Source organism: Spermophilus citellus, assembly GCF_964194105.1.
Source record: "Spermophilus citellus genome assembly, chromosome: X".
Taxonomy (NCBI): domain Eukaryota; kingdom Metazoa; phylum Chordata; class Mammalia; order Rodentia; family Sciuridae; genus Spermophilus; species Spermophilus citellus.
The window spans coordinates 127,272,714-127,286,627 of record NC_138190.1 but is presented as its reverse complement, the minus strand read 5'-3'; the positions used below and the strand labels follow the sequence as shown (position 1 = coordinate 127,286,627).

Sequence of the window (13,914 nt, the reverse complement as noted above, 5' to 3'; positions counted from 1 at the left end):
CCTTCCCTTTATCCTACCACCCCTTTAAATTTAGGACCCTCCACTTTTATCCTGTCATCCCTCCGTTGTTCCTCATCATTCCAGCCCTTTATCCCATCCCACCCCATTTTTATTTCACCTTTCCCCTTTATCTCATCATCCCCTTTTCCCTCTTTCCTCCTTCAGCTGTATAGTCACAGCTTCCCTATTCACCCACCCCCCAAAATTAAAAGGAAAAAGACCACAGTAAGGCAGGAATATATGCTGTCACAACACAAATGTTTATTAATGATTAAATGCCAGAGAAGTTTTAACAATCACAAATCTTCGAGCTCTGCGGTTGTTATCCATTGTATGATCAGTTTCTATCCCTCAATACAATACATTCTTCACTCTATGGACCTCAGCAGTTGTTACCCATTAGTATCAGCTGTAATTTGGATGTCATACATAACCCATATCTGTGTGTTACCAGAGCATGTCCCGCAAATTTGTACCGTCCTGCATAGAGGAACTACAGAGACGATAGATAAGAACATTTGTAATCAGGTGACTTGAACTACTTGGAACTATGTGTCCGAACCTAAACTAGCCCGTTTTGCTGACAACATGGTGTGAACACCAGCTGTCTTTAAAACAGATCCAGGTACTAAAGTCTAATTTTTCCTCTAACTTTTGACCCCAGAAAAGCTAGTCAGGCTTACACTTGAGGTTTCCCTGTTGGTGTGACCTGAGCAAAACTGCACAGAATTTAGGAGTGGCTTTTTGACGAGCCATCGGTCTCAATAATTTGGGGGGAGTATGGGGATCCTGAGGCGGCGGAGTTGCTGCGGGGACACGGCTATGAGTTGGTGTGACATGATTTAGCATTAATTGTCAGCTGTCAGTAGGCTGACCTAACGTTCTAGCATGCCTCTTGAGGGCCTTTCCAATAGAGCTCTCGGGAGGAGGGGAGGAAAGTAAGGAAAAACATGCAATCCCCTGCAGGGGAGGGAAAGCACCTCGAGATTTGTGAGCTTCTCTGGGACAGGTGTTTACCACAAATGTAACATCAATTAAAGGAGGGCTGCAGTGTGAGAAAGCCAAGACCAAGGGTAAAAGAGAAAGGCAAGGTAGCACCAGGGAGCCTGGGCATGACACAGAAACATCTCTGCTTTTACCAGCTGAGGAGACCAAGCATCCCCAGTGAAGGGGCTGGCAGTGTATTGGGAATTCCTATCCTGACCCGAGCATCAGGTGGAACTCCTCTCAGATCTATCTCCAAGATTCTCCTTCATGTTTCCTGTGACATCCCAGGTCTACCCCCACCCTTTTCCCCTGTCTGGCACCTTAAAGGAGGAAAAACACCTAAGGAAAGAAGTAGCCGATGCCAGATTTGGCCTCCTTCTCCCGGGGCACACGGAGCAATGGGCGGTCTTGCTCCGGAATGGGAGGGTTACCCGCTCCTTCCTCATCGTCATGGGAACGGGCAGTGCCGGGAGGCACGGCTGGCTCCTCAGAGGAACCTGAAAAATAGTAACAATGTTACTCCTAGACATCAGATAGCACCCAAGGCCCGCGGATCTAATTTTGGGTTTTAAATACAGTATGAGAAAAGACAGGGCAGGAATGATTATCCCCATTTCAGGAGTCAGTAAACTGAAGCTAACAGCACACAAGTTTCTAAAGTTCTCACCACTGTGGAAACTGGAAAGATGGGTTAGGGAACAGAATAGAGACCAAGCTCAGAGCAAATTAATGACACCACCAGGTACAGGGGGAAGACGGTGACCTAATAACCACCACCACATAAAAAGAAGGTTCACTAATTTTACCAAGCAAATGAGTATCAAAGCTGGAACCGGAAACTTAAAGCACTGCATAAAGGGCACAAAATAGATGTTACTCTTAAATGACTCAGGGCTAGGCTGAGACTCATTCTTAAGGACAGTGGTATCTACAGCAGATGCAACATCTGAGTCTTCTTTACCAATCAGAATTGCCTTTGGATTCTGAACTTCTTTAGGGTCGACATCTTTAGGCATTGGGACTTCATCCACATTCATGACTTCTTCCAGATTGACAGCCACGGATGGCAGAGGGTCTGGAATTGTACTGGAAATGGAGACATCTTCAGTCTCTGGAGTCACAGTGTCAATTTCACCATCTTCAAAAGCCTGGTCTTCCTGACAATCTGGGGTTTCATTTTGAATTTGGGCATTCTCAGGTTCTGGAACCACACTGAGAACTGGAAGGTAACCTTCAAGAGTGGGGTTTTCTTCAGAGTATTTGTTTCCATCGATGTCAGAGTCTTCTTTGTGCCCTGAACATTCCTCCACATCTGAGGATTCTTCCAGATCTTGAATTTCATCAAAATCAATGGTATTTTCAAGGGCTGTGATCACAGGGATAGCCTGGACCTCTTCAGGGGTGGGGTCTTCAGATTCCGCAGCTTCTTCATACCTTGAGATTTCTTCATCAGCAAAAGCTGGGACCTCTTCAACATCAAATTCTTCAGGGTTTGAAATCCCATTGACCTCTGGGAATTTTTCAACACATGGAGCTTCATCAATAGCTGGCATTTCTTCAAGACTAGGGTCATCATAATCTGTGGTTTCATCCTTATCTGAGACATCTGCATTGTCTGGGGCTTCCTCATTACCTGGAATTTCACCAGCTTCCGGGATTTCTTCATTGTTCTGGATTACGTTAAGATGGGAAACTTCTGCCAGGCCAAGATTGTGGTGGTTTTCAAAATTTGGTCCTTGTTCGAGATTGGGATTCAGATTTCCTAGAGGGTTCAAGATTACTTGCACATGTGAGGGTCCTTCGGGTTCTGGAACTGGATCAAAGTTAGGTATTTCTTCTAAGTCTGGGATCTCAATGAGTTCTGGAATTTCTTCACCTGGTCCTAGAATATCCGCAAGAGAAGGAAGATTACCAAAATTCAAGGGGTCGTCGTCATCATTATCACCATCATCATCATCGTTGTCGTCACCATCATCATCATCATCACCATCATAATCTTCTTCATCAAGCTCTGGTATGTCGTCAAGGTAACCTTCAATTTCAAAGTCATTTGGGAGCATAAAACCTTGATTGTTCCCAAAGACTACTTGATTGAAATATTCAATTGCTAGCTGTTCATTGACTGACAAATCTTCCTCAGAGTACTCATCTTCAGGAAGGGCATGGTCCTCAGCAGGGGCCTGACCCTGAGCAAGGGTTTGACCCTGAGGAAGACCCTGATCCTGAGGAAAGCCCTGACCCCCTGCAGGGAACTGACCTTCAGGAAGGGCCTGACCTCTTGAAGGGAACTGACCTTCATCAAAGGGCTTGCTTTGACCAAGGACAGCAGCACGGGCTTCAGCAGAGGTTTCCACTGGATCAGAAAGTAAAGCATCTTCTTCCATCTTGATGCGTGCACTCCTGAATGGAAAGGAATGTTGAACAAGTTATTTTGTACTTGCACTAACTAACATAAAGATCATGTGGAATAATGTCCTTTAGGCTAAATTGAAAAAAAGACTCACTGAATCCTTCTCAGATTCCTGCGACGGATAAAATCAAGAGCTTCAGGACTGGACTTCCACACACGCTTGGCAACCTGTCTCTGAATATGAGGCGGCACCTGAGAGTAAAATTAGCAATATTAGTCTTTATTGCTCAGCACCTTTTCATTTATGTCTCCATCAGGTACCAGGATTGAAAGACAACCTCCAAATTGCTGACCGTCTAATTTGGAAGGAAATTCTAGACTGGGAACTTTATCTGCCTGCTTTGGTAACCACATACAATTCTCCCTTGCTTGGTGAATAAAAGAGGACTGTGTGAAATAAGAATATCCAAAATTTGCATCTACCTGAAAAAGAACATCCCAGTTATCAATCATGGCACGGACCACATTGACAGAAGCAACATAGTGGTCAATTCCCAGTTTTGTCTTCCGGGACTCCCTCTTGCCAAATTTTCCCTTCTTCAGGAGAGCAGATCCAAACACGAGAGCCAAATTGGTGGAGGTCATGCGGTTGCCAGGAACCTAGGTACAGGAATGCAGAAAGTGACTGACCTTGAGATAGTATTAGAAGTTGTACAAATGGATATACACCTCTTTTTAATTGTTTCACTTTCTTTTTACCACTATATTTTCTCATACACTTGCGCACATGTCCCCTACTACAGTTCTCACCACCCTTTCCCTGATCTTTTTACCAGCTGTCCATCAAGTCCAATGGAGTCCTCGCAATGCTCAGTAATTTTATGCAATGCCTTCAGTAAGCGCTCCAAAGTATCACTGTGGCAAGGTGGCATCAGATAAACAAGCAACTGCAGGGCAGAAAGTTGATCCTGGGGCTTCAGAGCTGAAAAAAAAGGAAACGAGGGACCAGCTTAGGGGGCTGGCCTTGGCAGCAACCCAATACCAAGGGAGATGAGCTACTCCAAATTGCTGATGGCTATGCAGAAACTACCTAAATAACTTGCCTTTACTTGTGTACAAAGATTTGAGTTCAGGAACCCTAAGAGTAATAAGTGTTCCCACCATGAAAACCAGACCTCCACAGAATCTGGGTGGTTCTGTGCCCTGAGAGGGCACACACAGTTTTAAGAAACTAGAGAAATTCCCAAGTAACAGATTTATAAAGAGACAAAGTAACTTGGAGACGGTTTGGGAAGATTTTTATTTTTAATTGACAAATAATATGCATATTATATCCTAGAGAGGTGTTTTTCATCTTCTGATATTCTTTTGGACTTAGGTCCTTGGGGGTCACTAGACCTCTGACATTTCCTTCCCTTGCCCCAACAAGGGAGGGCAGAAGACTTACTTGCAGTCAGAAGAAAGGACATGTACAGATCATCTGGCAGCAGTGAGTCCTTCATGTCACGGAAAAACTCCTTGAGGAGTGCAGCAATATCATGCACATTCTGATTGTCATCCAGCACTACATCCAGACCTTGATCAAATGCTTCACGGAGCTACAAGGGAGAAGAGACATGGTTTGTCCTGCTCACTACAGGCTCCCTCTTGGTCATTCCTTCAGGAAGTCTCAGGCTTCAGGGGAGGTAGCTAGCATAATATTGTATGTTGGGGACTAGAAAGAAGACCTTATTTCCACAGTCATGAAACTACCATCATGTCTCTAGGCGAGCCCCCACTTCCATCTGCTTTTACTTGACCAAGAACCAAACGTGTAAACATAGTCAATTTACCTTACGCACTCTCTGTGCCGAATACTCAATGGTGAAAATCCCCACTGCCTTTAAGCCTGAAAGAAAGAAAGCAGATGATCCAAAAAATCTGACCCCTTTCCCCAGGGTGTTTCCCTTCTCCTTCCTTAAGAGCTGCATCCTAACCTCTACAAGTGCCAGGGCAATTTTATCAAGCCCTTGATCCCATGATCTCTTTTCTCTGTATTTCTATAACATCTTCTTTCTCTTTAATTGCCTCCTTTCATAATTTAACCATTTGCAGCTTCCTTACCATGTTCCTCAATGAATTTGCAGCAAGCCTCAACAACCTGGGGGATTTGTTTGGCAATTGGATTGAGACTCATCTTCCTTTTGGATCCAAGAAGTCGCTGGCCAATAGGAAATGAAACCCTTGAAAGTTGCAGGGTCTGCAGCAGCAGAGCCCCGTCCTCCAGCTCAGCCAGACTATCCACAGACACTGCACCCTGTGGAGAAATCCAGACAATATTAAAATAGGGGAGAACAAGGTCTAGATTTAGACACGAGTACTGCATGTGACATTCAAAACAGGAGAGGTTCTATGTAGCAAGCCAAGTACACCCTTTCAGAATGTTTCCTTTACCTGTCCACCCCCCGCCCCATGAGGATAGAAGCCTTGACCTTCTTGTCCCACATCACTGCACACCTCAGGAATGGCCCCTGTCCGAAACCTGGTAGTTTAACTCACTCTACGCCCACGGCGAGTGAACTCCCGGGGCAGGGTGGGCTCATTCCGCCTGCGACTGAAAAAGCGCCTGATGCGGCCAAACATCCTTTGCACCACGTTTCCCCGACGACGACGGCCCGCAGCCTGACCGGTGGTGGCTTCTTCTATCTGCATCGTGGCTGTCAGTTCTTGATGCTTGCGGCGGGTGAGCTCGTTCACCAGTACCTCTTCCAGGCGAATGCCAAATGTCTTGAGAGAGACGTCTGGGGAGTCAGAGAGAGAAAGAATGAGAAACCTCAAAGCCCCGCAGCACTTATATTGGGAGGAACTGCAGGGACAGCCACCCTCCCCCAAGAACCTCCAGCAGACAACCCCACCCCTTCCACACTGCAGTGCCCCTCCCTGGGGAGCTAGCCAAAAAGACCCAGCAGTATTTACGCAAAAATATTCAACACTCAACTCAGCCCCACTCAACTACCCTGAAGGGGCTTAAGATCCTGCCAGGGGGTGACAACCTAGAAACAAGAAGGGCGATCTCAGGCTGAGCAGTCTGGGGCTCATCCACCCGAAGGCCTAATTAGGCTGGTCTGGGAGGACCGCCCCTTGCGCCTCAGCTTTGAGCGATTTCCCGATATCACCCTCTGAGGGGTTTCTGGGAGGGAGGGGGAGTGACTTGGGCGGCAGTGGGCCCCGCCCAGTCTCCAGCAGCCAGGGGCACACTATGGGGGGAGGGGTGCAGCACCCTATTTCTCTCAAAGAAATTACAGAAGCCCCTCACCCCTCTCTTGTCCTCTCAGAATCAAAAACCACTTCTCCAAGGTGTTGGGACGGTCAGTGGGTAGAGCTACAAGAAGAGAAAAAGAAAAGAAACGCACACTTACATACAAATAGGGCTCAGATAAGTGACTCAAGCATAGCCATACATTAATCCGCAGCAGGGAGCAGGGAAAGGGGGAGGGGAGCTCATTCCAGCCCGCGAAAAATGTTTTGATTTCTCCCAGCCTCAGTTTCCCTGCCAGACAACAGGACCAATCTTATCTTACACACACGAAAACTCCGAAGATTTAATCAAACCAGATAACCTAAGGCGCATCTTGCTACGCAACAGCGGTCTCTCAACACAACACTTAAATATAAAATTCAGGGGCGCTCAGGCGCCTGAATCATGCAACAGGCGAGGGGAGGGGCTCCACCCGCAGCGCCTCTGAGAGTGAGGGTCGCCAAGTTACTGCGACGCACTCTAGCACCCAGGTTGCCGTCGGCTCCTAGCGCGGTGCCAGGAGAAGCGGCGACACCTGGCTGTCCCTAGCTCCAAATCCTACAGCTGCGGCTACCCGCGAGGTCTCCTAGCCCTTCGCTTCACCCAGTTCGGACTGCGCCCTCAGCGCGCACCTAGAGACCCCCGCCGCCCCCTGCACTTTCCAATGCTGCTAAAGCGCCCCTCCGCAGCGCAACCGCGCAACCTCCCCTACTCGGTGGCCAAATTTGCGCCGGTACCCCAGAGAATCCCCCCACCCCTGAGCAAGCTCGAACCCTGTCCTGTGCAGCGTCCCGATTGTAGCCAGCTGAGGTGGGAAGCGCTCACACAGCAGCTTCTGCTGCCACCTCCCCCCGAACCGCCCTCCCACTCTTTCCCCTGGTTTGGTGCGTGTCTCTCACTGTCTCTCAAACGCGGTGTCTCTGTCCCAGTCCTCTCTCCGAGTATCCTTCTGCACCTCAGTCGCCCTGCCCAGTTCTGGAAACACACCTGGCACGTGCGTCTCTTCACCTGAGCTCACTTCTACTCAGTCTCTGACATTCGTTTTCACCACCCTTCAACCCCCCCCCACACACACACACACTTCCACCCAACTCAACTAATCTTTACCTCTTTTGCAATTCAATAGACAGCCTGCAACAACTCCCACTTCCTCAGGCGCCAGGGAATTAGAAGAGGCGCTACCCTTCCCTACCCTGCGGACCCCAAATCTGTCCCTTTGGCCCGGGGTCCACTCGCCCAAAGGCGAGGATGCCACACTCCGGGGTACAGCTCACCTCGGTCAGGTCGGAATTCAGAGAGGAAATGCCTGGCCACGAGTTCGTGGTAAGCAGTCTCTTGCAGCTTCAGACGCTCCAGCTCAGAGAGGCTGTGTATTGACACCATCTTCATCCTTCGGTCGGGAATGTGTCCTGGGGCTCCTCCCAGGACGCTCACTAAAAAAATGAAGGCGGACAACAAGAGCAAAGTGGGCATGATTCTGGGGCAGCGTGTCCTTGCTGCCTTCAGAAAAGGAATGCAGCCACCCATTCTGGAATCGAATGATTATCAAGGCTGCATCATCCAATTGTCACTGGACCTGGTGGAGGGAACTATGGGGGGGGGGGTAAATGGGGAGGGAAAACTGGGAGGCGGCTTCACCCTCAAGCAGGGCTGCCTCTGGTTGCTTATTTAAAAAAAAAAAAAAAACAACTTAAAAAAAAAAAAAAACAGCTCTGAACAGATAGTCCAGAAAAGAAAAGACCTAATTAGAAAAAAAAGAAAGAAACCACCTCACAATTTTCTTTAGAAAGCAGTTTTGAGACAAAAATTAGTATTTTCTATTAATTAGAACATTGATGGTCTAGTTTTAATTTTTTCATGATATACTCAGTGCTGTCTGGATTGGGCAAAAAGAAGGCTTTCATTTAAGCTGGGAGCAATGTAAATTCTGTAAATTTATACAAAAATTATTCCAGAAAACAAACTGGACACATAGGTCTGGAACCAAAAATTGTCCCCAGTCTCTTTGACTGAATAATTCCCCTTCTAGGAATCTATTCTAATGATATCTTCCTACAGACAGGAAAATCCATATGTATATGAGCCATAATAGTAAAAACTTAAGAGAAAAAGCTACCCCAGCAATGAGATTAGTTATACAAATTACATAATGATTATAGTATAAAAATTATGCAATCATAAAATGTTTACAAAGAGCTTTTCAACAAATAAAAATACAGAATTGCAATTATGATTACAACTATGTGAAGGAAAAAATGCATAAAAATTAAAGACAAAAATGTACCCAAATAATAAGCTTTGTATTAAGTGGTAATAATTTTTTTGACTTTGTCTTTTCTCTATTTACTGAAATTTGGGCAACTTGATTATATTATTTTTCATGGGAAAAAAATCAACATCTACCAACACAAACATTTCCAGACCATTTCCAGTCAGACTTCCTATATAACATTGGTGATCAGAGTGAAGTTCATTTTAGTATAATGGGAAACCTGTTTTATATGGCCTTTCTCCAAGGTCCCCACTATCATATTGCTCCCAGGTTGCATAGCATTCCCCAGTGGAGATCTCCCTGTAACCCACAACATCCTTTCCTGCATATTCTCTGTTACCCATTTATTCTTTCATTCATTCACTAAGAAAAGAAATCTATTAATTGCCCACTTTGAGCTAGACACTACAGATTGAAAGGTTGAGCAAGATAATACTACTCTTCTCATAAAAGATTTAACAATGCAGTGAAGGAGATACACAGGTTAGCAACAATTTACAAAACCTTGTGATAAGTCAGTCAGCCAAGATGTAAACAAAGTACTGTGAGAGGAGAAGGGAGAAAACATCCAACTTTGCTTGGATACAGCAAGGGAGAGAGTGTCCAGAGAGAACAGCTTGCACAAAGGCAAAGAGATGGGAGAGGGGTTTTCATATCAAAGCAATATGAAGGCATTGGAAGGAGATAAATCTGGATGGGCAGGGATGAGATCGTGACTAGCCCTGTAAGCCATGTTCAGCAGTTGGACTTTCTCCTGAAGCCAACAGGGAACTACCATAGGTTGCCAGTCTGAGTTGGACCATGGAAAAAAAAAAAAAATCAGAGACCCATGAAATAACCTGGTCTGGGTTGAAAGCCTGAAGCAGGTAGATCAACAAAAAGACAAGGATTGCTGATACAAGTCAGTGTCACTGAGTAGAAGTACCAGACTTGGGGAAAAAATATAATGGAAAGAATTTAAGATATCTACCAAGTTTATGATTTGGGTGCATGTGTAGATGCCGATTCTTAAAAGAAAAAATAATGTGATATAGGGAATTAAACCTTTTAACAAAAAAAAAAAGAAAAAAAAATACTCAACATACCACTTTTCCAAGCTTTCCTTTCCCCTGGAGTTTTATGATATTTTTCATGTAAAATTTGGAGAGGGGCTTAAATTTCAAAGATCAGGTAATATGGCTTTGACAGATATGAGGTAGGTAAGAGATATCATACAATAATCATCTTAAAAAAAACCTCTTGTTTCCCCCCCAAAGACATTCCAGCTTGAATTTCATTTCCAAAATTCTCTTTGCCTTCTTTAATGGCCGAAATCAAAGATATCAGACAAGCCTGCCAGATAACTGAGGTGCAATATGAGAAAGGATGGAGAATCTTCCTATGGCTTTGGAACTAAGCTAAAAAGAAAACCCCTAGCATTAATTTTAAAGCTCCTTCAACTGCAAACCACTATCCCCTGGACCCAAAGTGAACACCCAAGGCCAACCACCAGACTGAAACCACAAAGTGACCATTTTAACCAAAGGCACATACAGCTAACCAGTCCCAGACTAAACCTCTATAAATCTCCAATTCACAATAACAAGTCCAGAGCTCTTTAGTTGAGGGTCTCATGCTGACACATAATGTAGCTCTGCTTAATTTTTTTTATAACATCATCCCCCTCTCCCCTTACCCCCAATCCAGTCATTTCTGTACCTGTCTTGGAGTTTCTTCTTGTGGAGGCTTACCAGATCTGATCACCCAAAGAGCAGAGCTGGTTCTTGCCTTAAAAACCAGGATGTAAATTAATCCCTCCCCTCCCCAGAAAAATAAGGTAAGAACAAACAGTGAAATCTCAAATCAACACCAGCCCAAAAAGGAGAGAGAGAAAGCCTTTGAGAGATGAGTCAGCCTAGATGCTTACAATTCCGAAGGAAATCAAAGGCCTTAGAATAAACCGTTTGTCATTGCCTCCCTGCTTGAACATATAGGGCTAAACTTAAGAACAGTAATATGCTGCAGTTTTGCCAGCAAAATTGACACTGTCTTGCTTACCTTCAACCCTCGCAAGCACCAGTAGTACAAAAGACAGAAACAGAGCTAGGAGAATGCCCAAACAAGAAGCAGATAGGTGGGCTGGGGAGGGGGTAAGAAGGCAGGCTTCAGCACTGTGGACAGACACAAAACAGTTTCTTGAAAATGTAATATTTTACATGTCCTCAGGCCTGAAATCCCAAACTGGACATAAAGGAAGGCTCCCCCTAAGAACCAAAGTGCTAAGAGACCTCTCTTGCTTCAAAGTGTCTTCTCCTTCCCCCCTTTAGTGAACCATGGCACTAGCCTGAAGTGACCATGAGATCAAAAAGATGCTCAAGGAGGAATATGAAAGCAAATCAGCTCAGTTTCAATCTAGAATTCAAGACATCTGCAAAAATCATTTTAGACAAATATCTGCACTGAGCATTGGAGATAGAGCCAAAAAGAACAGAGTTCAAAGCCAAGCTTTATCATTGCTTGCTGTGTGACTGTAGGAAAGTCAGTTGAATTCTCTGGGCCTCTTTGGCCTAGTCCATAAAATAAGGAAATGGCATAAAACCCATCTTTGTGGATGTGTGAGTTGAATGTATGAATAATGTGATATGTAGCATTAGTTTTTAATAAACATGTTGACTTTGAAGGTTCTTTGCAGAGGGCCTGAGTTTACCAGAACACATCAGGCTTTAAAAGGAATTATTAATATGATTAGAATTTTTAATCAATGCATTGAAGCCTACTCTGTTCAATATTTTCTAAATTTGAATTACTTATTAACATAGGTAAAGCTAGCTGGGGAGACTATTGGGAATAGATCTTCACTCTTCAATTGCATCAGGGTCAAATATTTTTTTCAGATCTTATAAAATTTAGAAAAACTGGGCTGGGGATATAGTTTAGTGGTAGACAGTTTGCCTAGTAGCCATGAGGCCAGCCCTGGGTTCACTCCCCAGCACAGGAAAAAAAAACTAGATAGTTTGATATTTCAATTATTATTCAGATTAAGCCTATATGTCCCAGAATTTATTTTTCTTTCAAGCTATCTAGTTTTACATTGTCAACAACAAAAGACAGTTTCATTTATATCAGTAAAAGAGCAAAGAAATTGGCTGATAGCAAGCTAGAGAATTCGAACAGAGCAGCAAGGCACCCAAATCAAGTCTCCAGCAATACAAAAAAGGGGAAACACCCTTGGGTGGCATCAAGCTTGTTTCTCACGTCTTCCCAAAATGCACAGCACAGATGGAGAAACAAATTAACATTAGAAAGGTCACCCGCTTCGACATTGTGAGGACGGAAATGCTCTCAGCTAGGCATAAATCCACAGTCTTCACAATGTAGAAGACTCCTTCACTGCCCCCATCCAATGGTACATGCTCACCAACTAGTAAACACCTGGGAGAAAAAAGCAGGGTCTGCACTGACGCTGTGGTTTGAATTCCTATCAATTAGGCATTTTATGGCTTCGTCAGGATTTTGCTTCTGGCCACTGAAAGACCTTTGGAGTTTGAGAAATTGATACTGCACAGGGCTGGGTGCCCAAAAGATATTGCATCTATAATATTCAAATGTCTACAGGCAGTGAGATGGATAAAGACATCCCCATTAATATATCACAACATGAGAGAGATCCAGGTCTGTGGATGAAAACATTTGGGCACCAATTTGGTCTGCTGATACATGACCTCATTCATCCCTGAGCATTAACGAGTTAGCCTTTAAGTTGTTATCCCATAACCTCCATTTCAGCAAAAGCTGCAGATGCGGGGAACAGAATGACTCATTCTATCCACGTAGGTGGTAATGCCCCAAGACAATTAAATTTGGGGACAGTGTTTAATACGTGGTGTTAGACCATCACGCCACAGCAGAAGCTCATAAACTACAGGTAAAAGCCTGGCTACAAAAAAAGTTTCAGGAATTACTCAGAATATTAAATTGGTTCAGATAGAAGGAAACAGCCATCACATAGTCTAATACTTCCATTCCACAGTCCAAAAAACTGAGGCTCAAAGACAACAGTGATTTTTTTCCAAAGGCTATAAAGCAATTGGACAACAGAGCCCGGAGAAGAACCCAGTTCTCCTCAGTCTCAAGGCATTTTCTTCTGTCCTATCCACCTCTGCTCTGCATAGCTGCAAGATTCTGCATTGCTAAATAATGAAATGAAAAGAATGTACACATAATCAAAGCTAATTCCATAAAGCCAGAGGAGGTCATATCTGAAGGCAGGCAGCCACCACAAATTACATCTTTGTAAAATAAGTACAGTCGTCATTCTATAGAACGTGGGATGCCCTTTTTAAATTTTATTGACTAAACAAACAACTCAAGCTCAGGATGGTGAAAGGCAATCTTTATGCTATAAACATCACAAAGGATAATTTAAACAAGGAAACGTGCTATCAAATACAACAAAATGTAGATATTCTATTATCTGCAGAATGTGTCAGGGTGCATAATAGTGCTGACATCACAAGCTGTGTCATGTATATCATCCCCCCACCCCCGGCCTTTTTGGTTATTGCTTCTATTAAATTGTGGTGGAAGAAGAAAAAAATAAGATGTTCTATCGGTGGGAGGTAAAAATTTTAATGCCTAATTTGCCTTATGCTTTTTCATTTTTCAAAAAGCTTTCTATATGTCCTTTATGTCCAGACCCAAGCACACAGTAGGTGTTCACTAAGTGTTCACTGGGTGAATCATAGGATTATCAATTTTGAGGGTTTGAGAGAACATAAAGGTCTGATAATTGAAACAGCTATTCATGATTCATGAGTAAATGAATCATGCCACATCATGCTCACAACAACCCCTGGAAAGGAGGGAGGTTGGCAATTATTTTCTCCGTTTTACAGATAAAAACAAACTAGGGTTCTGGTGGTGTTACGACTTAAATTTGCATAAAATGCAATGGAGGAACATGATCTGCTATTCCTGGGCCAGGCCTTGCCCTTCCCAAACTATGAAATTTCTTAATATTCATCACTAACATCTGCTGCCTGGAACTGG

At 44.2% G+C, this 13,914-nt stretch overlaps 1 protein-coding gene across 3 annotated transcripts in view; it reads right to left on the bottom strand.

Annotated features, from left to right (window-relative positions):
* Positions 1-342: 342 nt before the first annotated feature.
* Positions 343-13,914, bottom strand: part of ARHGAP36 (Rho GTPase activating protein 36) — a gene marked incomplete at its 5' end in the record, with an annotated part of 123,918 nt that continues 110,346 nt past the window's right edge. For 2 of the 3 annotated variants that reach the window (XM_081278337.1, XM_081278336.1), the window contains 11 exons: positions 343-1,484; positions 3,281-3,387; positions 3,492-3,589; positions 3,821-3,997; positions 4,171-4,319; positions 4,785-4,935; positions 5,170-5,225; positions 5,441-5,633; positions 5,876-6,117; positions 6,633-6,698; positions 7,889-8,047. In XM_081278337.1, coding sequence (XP_081134463.1) covers positions 1,327-1,484; positions 3,281-3,387; positions 3,492-3,589; positions 3,821-3,997; positions 4,171-4,319; positions 4,785-4,935; positions 5,170-5,225; positions 5,441-5,633; positions 5,876-6,117; positions 6,633-6,698; positions 7,889-8,047 — 1,556 coding nt within the window. In that variant the 3' untranslated portion in view covers positions 343-1,326. Of the gene's footprint in view, positions 1,485-3,280; positions 3,388-3,491; positions 3,590-3,820; positions 3,998-4,170; positions 4,320-4,784; positions 4,936-5,169; positions 5,226-5,440; positions 5,634-5,875; positions 6,118-6,632; positions 6,699-7,888; positions 8,142-13,914 lie in introns of those variants that run through there. The other variant, XM_081278335.1, reaches the window with a different exon arrangement.